Below are 7962 nucleotides of genomic sequence, written 5' to 3'. Positions count from 1 at the left end.
TTTGCTGTTGCATCACTGCCCCACATTAACTAGTTCTGAGGGCATTTTTAAAGCGTCATTCTTGAATTTTACTTGACAATTTCTGATTCACTCGTGCATTTGTGTGTTATTCACAGCATGTTTATCTCAAATTAAAAAGGTTTACTTTGCATCCGAAAACTCTATTTGTGTAGCCACATTCAGTCTATAAAAAGAAATGCAACAACAAAAGGAAATAAAGCAACACACTCCTACACACACACACACACACACAAATAACTTTGCCGTAGCCAGCGCACACTGATCTTATCCATTGCTTACCTTCATTGAACTGCTCTCCAGCTCTGGCCCTATTAACCAGTAATCCGCAGACTGGCAGCTGGCCATTACCGTGGCAACGGTGAGATGGGAGAAAACTGCTTGCTGGTTCAAAAGTAAAGAGGAGTGCTGTGAAGGACAGAGATGAACTCTTTTGTCCAGTAAATGCGTCTTTTTCATATTTCTGAATGCCAAAATTTAATTTATTTTTATTTTTTTTTATTAGTAGTTTTCATGCTTGTTTGATTTTCTTTTTGGTTGTTTCAGACAGTTTGAAACCCATTCCAAGGATGGAGTGTAATTATATCATGTGTAGCCTTGCAGTTGTGACAGACATACAGGAGAACAGGCGCATGTTGAATGGCTTACAAATTATTTTGTAGAGAACCGTGTCCTTCAAGTCATGAAAAATATTGGCTACGGATGTTTACAGCCTTTAGCAGTGTGAGTTAAGTTTCTTCCGCGTCTTACTTCACAGTTCTTAACTGTAGATGCAGACAGAGCAAAACTTGTTTGAACTTATATACATTAAAAAAAAAAACACTTCCTGACATGACAGTAATAAATACATGAAATTCTTTGCAGTGGTTTGTTCATATTGATAGTATCTCTTCACCACATAGCCTGTAGCTTATTGGTTGCAGAATTTCTAGTTGCTTTCCTTATGTCCTGATACAAAGGCCTGCTGATGCATGCGCTGTGAATGAAACTTAGACACTAAAGGCATTATTAGACTGTAAAACCAGCCTTTCTCCATCCTCTTCTATTCTAAAGCCTAATAACAGCGTCACCTCACTGGACGATTCACAACTGTAATAGATTTCAGACCTGGCTAAAGACGTTTTCTTAAAGAAGAGTTTGTGGGACTTAATGAGGCATAACTAATGGAGGTCCCGCAATCATCGGTGCCATGCTGGAAGCACTGTGGCAGGACAGAGCAGCCATTGATTCTTGCTTCAAACCTCTTGAGTTCCTAATCAGCTTCTTTAGTTGTGCGTTTCAGGCCTGACAAACCTATTGTTGGCCTGTGTCACTGGAGGTCAGTAGTTATTAGTGGCAACTGAAAACAGTTTCTCTAACTACTTATGAGAGAATTGAATAACATGCATAGGGGGACTTGGAGGGGGGATTACTGGCAGCGCAGCGAGTCCGGTTGGCGCAGGAGAGAATGTGACATGGTTTTCTAATAAGGGATGCCCCCCCACTCCCACCCCCACCCACATCTCAACCACACACACACATAAACACACTCCTAACCTGGTCCTTCAACCTCAGCTCCTCCTCTACCATAGACAGTTGTGAATAGTCTTCAGGAGGCTGCTTTGGCCCCTGCAATGCCTAATATTGCTAACATTGTATTCATAGTAAGCAACAGAATTAGCCAGTAGCAGTCCAGGTATAGAACCAAAAGCGTGTGTGCGCATTTGAGTTCGCACTATCATCAAACCAAAGCCAATGGAAAAATGTGGTTTCACGTATTTAATTATACTGAAAATCTGTTTGAGCGAGAAGCGCTTTTGGAGTCCTTTGACCTCCTTGAAATGTTCAGATTTTTTTCAAGATGAGTATTTGCAGGCTTTTTTTTTTTCCTGTTGGAAAATGACTGGAATTAAACTTTTTTGCTTCCTGGGGCAAATCGACTTGCAAGTGACTCATTCCGTGGAAACCAAACAAATCCAGCAGGTGCAGGTTTGCAGTAGAGAAAGATTGCCTCCCTTTTTTGCAGAATGCAAGGGCAATCCGCTAATTAAAATCTGTCAGCTCAATGCATTCATTCTCCGGGTGAAATGAAAAAGCGGACCTCGCCTCTCCTAATCGTTTCACAAGGGCCAAGATATGGGGACTGCTTCTGGGAAAGAGGTGAAGAGGACATGGAGGAACTTGTGGGAGTAAAACTTTGCTCCTCAACCATTATCATGATCATCATGATGATTAATGATGCATATGTTACCATCCATATATAGCATATGAAGTGGAGTCACAGTTTTCTATCATTACCTGCTTGTGCATGCTTCAGGAAAAAATCTTACTCATCCACTGCTGCACTCGGAAACTAGGCCCGACTGTGCTTTTAGCTTTCTGTTTTAATTGCCTTGTAGTTAAGACATGAAAGAAATTAAGTTCTACTCCTATTGTACTGGAAAAACTGAAAAAAAACAAGAAATAGTCAACTGTACATGATGATGGTTATGCACATGCTTGGCCTGTGTTTCTGTGTAAACTATGCAGCCAATAATGTTAAGACCTCGCCAATTAGTGTTCTCCAGGTTGCTAGGTCGCCATGGTCAATTGAGGAACACATCAATAGGACTTGAAAAGGTTTCTCTGCGATCAGACCTTCTGACATATTAAGTAGAATAATGGAGAGGAAGGGAGTTGGGGGGGACATTGCAGAGACTGAATCAAGGCTTCCTTCTACATTCACATTATGCGGCGCAACCTGCAATTACCTGAGAAGAATGGTAAAAAAAAATCTTTACATCAGTGAAATGGAATATCTTAGGCTTCATGGTTTATGCTAACAGCATATATGGCATTGAAGTGTAGTGACAGACCCCTTCCAGCCCGGGTGGAAATATCTGCTATGTGCAATTTTACGTAATGCAAGACTTATTCAGTTGCTTTTTTTGGTGCACATCAACGTGAACAAATGAGCAAGTGCACGTGAGTGTGGGTGTTGTTGACACGACAAACCTTTAATCAGGGCCTGCACCTACATACACAGAGAAGTAACACCAGACTGTAGCGACCAAAACTTCCCAGACAGAAATGATGATGCCAGCACCAATTACAGTGGCCAGCCTGTCTCATATATCCTTACAAAGAGAGGTACCCCCCCAATAAACTGAGAGAAGCAACAGGCACAATACCCAGTGATTACCAAGCATAGCCTATTAGTGCGCCATAACTATGGCCATTGAAAAGAGAAAAGAATGGCTTCACCTCCACTTTCATTTCATGTGGCCCACCATCAAAAGCTTTGTTGACAGCTCATTCATGCCCTCAATTTAGAGACAAAATCTATCAGAAGCATCTTGCAGCATCAAAGTGTATATTGTGGAATGCATTTCTCTTTTTTAATGCTCTTATCAAACTCCCTTATGATGGAGTTGACGCGCTCAATTCCAAATGTCAGGTGCATATTGGCTCTGGCGCTTCCTTCGAGTGTAGGGATGATAGCACATATACATACAGCTGCCAGGTATGTGAAGGGGTTGGAAATGGAGGCTCTCCAAGGTCTCCATTGAGATGCACTGATAGCCATCATCATCATCACAGGGTGTCATCAGCAAGGGGATTGAGAAGTAATTTCCGAACGTGTTTAAATGACCACAGGAAATGAAATGTTAGATTCTATTATCAGTCGCTGCTGGTGTAAAAAAAAAAAAAAAAAAAAAAAAGGTTTTGAGGACGGAAGCAAAGGAGAACTGACACTGAGCTAAGTGATGACCTTAAACACTTTGGAGTTTGTTTGCACAAATCATTCATCTTGTACAGAGATTGCTCAGAATGGGGTTAGTGGTGTGCTTCTGTGTGTGTGTGGGTCCCTGTGTGTGTGTGTATGTGGACTAAAAGAAAAGAAAAGAGGCATGTTCTGCTGGCTACTTTTGCACAAAATTCCTCTCAAGGCTTTACAAATAAATGTTAATATCATCGTTGCTTAAAATCATAATAACAGTAAATGCCAAAAATAAAAAAACAAATAAAACAATCCATGCAGTATTTCTATTTACTTTTAGGGCTTTGATTACATTTTTACTCATGTCCACGTCGTATATATTCTGTCAAACAGAGAGTGGAACAGATGTTATAAAACAGAAATATGCTGAAATTTAAATTTTCATTTATTTATTTATTTATTTATAGAAATGAATTTAGAAAGAAGATGCATTTTCTCACTTTAACATCAGCATGTTGTGTGCCAATCCAAAATAACTAATCCTAATAAATACTCAACTTATTTACACTCGGAGACAGTTTTTTTGCAAAAAGCTACAAATTAAAATTAAATTGTGAAAAAAAAATTTAACCAAAATAAAATTAAGAAGCACTTTTTTTTTTAACTCACATCTGATTTGAAAGGGACGATGTAAACTTTTATTTTGAGTAGTAATAATAATAATAACTATGATTATGGTAGTTCATTTTAATGTAGCATAATAATAATAATAATAATAATAATAATAATAATAATGCCAGGCATGTACTCCAATGCTTTAGATAATATATTCGTTCTTATCACAGTAATTGGCAGTCATTGTGTATTTTATAAAACCTCGCATTCACAATAAAATTGACCAATTACACTGCGGCAAAACGAAGGTCTGTTACACAAAATAAGATCAATATAATTAAAGAGTTTGTAAAGTAAAAAAAATAAAATAAAATAAATCAAATTCATTAATGCATAAATTAAAAGTCAATATTGAACCTGCTGGAAATTGTCAGTGATTTCCCGGTCTTAGAGTCTTGCAGACATCTCCCATGAAAGGCAGCCCTCCAAAATGTCACCTGAACAATGCTGGCTCCCTCATCGACCTTGCTTTCCAGCTCAATTTGGTCTCAATCACAACATAATGAAAATGCACTCCAAAACAGATCCCTTTAAAAAAAAAAAAATTACTTGTCCAGGAATAGCTCTCACACTTCAAGTTATTTATTGTTAACGTTCACTTGGTTTTGAAACATATACAGCAGCCATCACGCATTTGTTCCTTTTTAACTTACAAAAGAATAAAGAAAACATAAAAGTGGACGCAATAACGATTAATATACAGTTAAACGCATTCTTGTGTGTTAGCCAAATATACAAGTCCCTACTTTATTCAATAAGTCTAAATGAATACATTAGTTTACAATATTAATATCATAAAATACCAGGTTATCACCGCAAATAAGGAGTGGTGGCTTAGTGTACTTCAAACCTGATCCCACCTTTCCCCCCACAGTCCGAACTCAAGTGAAGCAGCATTCCTTTTTGTTTCAACAACATAGACTACGTTTAAAACATCATGAGGAAGGTCCAAAACATGGATTACAAAAGGTCCAGAAACGACATAATTGCTTTCAAGGGCGGCCATTTCTGTAATGTTCAAAAATAGACTCCCCTGTCAGAGATGTCAAGAAAATGTGCCCTGATCAGCTGGTGCGCCACTGTGCGCCTTGTCCCCTCCAACACCAAAGGGCCCCCTTTTTCAGCCCTCAGCCCTCAGCATTATATATATATGTATATATATATATATACATATATATATATATATATATATATATATATAGTTTGCAGTGTTTTGCTTTTGCATGGGCTCATCCGCAGATTCACATAGAAAAAGTGGAAAGTGACAGTACTGTATTAGGTCCTACCACGTTCTGCCGTAGAGGAGGTTTGAGCTGACCATGTTACTGGTGTAATCTACAGCAGATGTGTCTATCTGGGCCATGTTGAGCTGGCTGTGGAGTGAGGGGGGGCTCGGTGACATCTCTTCCAGATCCAAAGCGTTCACCTGCTGCTGGCTTTGATGCTGGCTGAGGCTGCTAGTCGAGGATGCGAGCACGACTCCGGCTCCGTTCTGTTGTTGACTTTGTTGTTGATTCTGTTGTACCTGTTGCTGATTCGGCGTTGGCGTGTTGGCGCCGTTCTGGCACGGTTTACCGTCCTTCACCAGAACAGGCACGGCTACGCGCCTCGGGGACTGCGCCTGCTGTTGGCACAGGTTACCGTCCTGTTGCTGCTGCTGCAGCTGTTGCGCTGCCTTGTCCTTGGCCTGGCGCTTCATCTTGTACCGGTGGTTCTGAAACCAGATCTTCACCTGGGTCGGTGTCAGGTGGATCATGCTGGCCAGGTGCTCCCTCTCAGGCGCCGACAGGTACTTCTGCTGCTTAAACCTCCTCTCCAGCTCGTAGACCTGAGCCTGCGAGAACAGGACGCGCCGTTTCCTCCTGGGCGCAGCGTGGAGAACTGGCATGGCTTTGGTGGCGTCCGCCATTCCTGTGAGACTCCCCATGCCGGTCATGTTCATACCTGTGGAAGGTCCCATGAATCTAGAAACTTAAAAATATACATACATATATGTGCGTTCAATAAACAGAAGAGGAGAACACTATTTCGCCTGAAAGTCTTTTGGTTATTATTTCTATTACTTATTGAAGTTGGATTGAGGTTGTAAAGCATCAGCTAAAAACACATAATAATAATACTAATACTAATAATAATAATAATAATAATAATAATAATAATAATAATAAATCCCTTTAAAAATACAGTAGGTAGTTAGTTACTTAATAAAAAGTCGAGCCAGACTTGAAAGAATGATCTCCTTTTCAGTTTAATCACAATAATGTCAATAATGTAATTTTAAATTAAAGACTGTGTAAAACATTATAAACTATTGCATGAAATTGTTTTTATCCTTAGCTCTCCATCACAATTTAATAATAATTTTAAAATACGACGACATTTTCTCATGTGTTTTTTCCGATGCCTTTCGTGAAATCTATTTTCGTTTGAGGGAAGAAAGGAAAGTCTGAAAAGTGTGCATAAAAAGAGAAACGAACTTACTTGTGGAGTATCTTGGATCAGGGTTGGCGCTGTACCACCCTGTTGCTGCTGCACTATTCCGCATGCTTTCCTGGTACGACGGAAGGTCTCCCATGTTGCCAATGCTTCCATTGCAGTATCCCCCCATTGCGCTGTGGGAGAACTGGGAGACGCTGTGCGGCATATGGTAAGTGGTGGCCACGGTGGCGTTATGGCCCATGGAGTGTTGTTGCATGCCGGTCTGAGACACCTGAGGCTGTCGGTAGGCTCCCAGTGGAGAGGTTAGGTTCCCTGCGCCATCCATGCCACTAAACTTCTTGTAGGTCTCCTCGATTGGACTCAAAATATCTGTCACTGAAAAAGGCGTTGTATGCTTTGGGCTCAACGACATGATTCAGAAAGCAGGTAGATTTTTGTGTTTGAGCAGATCAACCGTGTTGTTGTATCGGCTCTCTCCTTGGTGGATGTCTACGTAAGAGAGTGCTTGTAGTGCGCCTGAGATCCTATTGATCGCCTTGGAGAAGGAGGCGAGCCCAGGGCGCTCTTAGCCCGGGTTTATTGGAGCCAGGAGCCAGGTTTACGACAAACACGGGGGGCGGAGCAAACCTCCTAAACCAGCAAACAATAGTCATTGACATTTTAGGGAAATAATTCATGAAAATACACTTTGCTTTATATTAACACGTGTACGCGAATAAAGCGACGCCACATATTTATGATTCTGTACTTTTCTGACGACTATAAACAGGTGAGAATACCCCATTATGTTCTGCACATCAGCTGATCTGACCACATATGACTATTTTGCGTCAGTAGGGAATTCCACTCTTTCTAGAAACTTTGAGAGCACTTTGAACAGACACAAGGGCCACCGAGTATCATCAAAGAGGCACAATGAAGTTGTATGACCGGCTCATTTATGCTTCTTAAGCATCATTTTGCCCCACCAGAGAGGGACAAGTCCAAATAGGCTCAAAAATGACAAAATGCTGAAAGGACACGGATCCAAATAGTGAGTATGTCACTACCTCACATTCAAACAAAGCGTGGCACACGATTACAGATTAGATTTGCCAGAACTAACCATTCAAATTTACAAATAATTTAGGGTTAACGTGGCAATAATGTCT

General features: G+C 40.5%; 1 protein-coding gene across 1 annotated transcript; it reads right to left on the bottom strand.

The window, feature by feature from the left end:
- Positions 1–5654: 5654 nt before the first annotated feature.
- Positions 5655–7223, bottom strand: nkx2.4a (NK2 homeobox 4a; the record flags this gene model as incomplete). Its single annotated transcript, XM_084568788.1, has 2 exons — positions 5655–6316; positions 6854–7223. The coding sequence occupies 2 exons, from the start codon at positions 7221–7223 to the stop codon at positions 5655–5657; spliced, it is 1032 nt and encodes a 343-aa protein (XP_084424914.1).
- Between the last annotated feature and the right edge of the window lie 739 nt (positions 7224–7962).

This window comes from Chelon labrosus (genome assembly GCF_963514085.1).
Source record: "Chelon labrosus genome assembly, chromosome: 20".
Lineage (NCBI taxonomy): Eukaryota > Metazoa > Chordata > Actinopteri > Mugiliformes > Mugilidae > Chelon > Chelon labrosus.
This window is presented reverse-complemented; position numbering and strand designations above follow the sequence as displayed.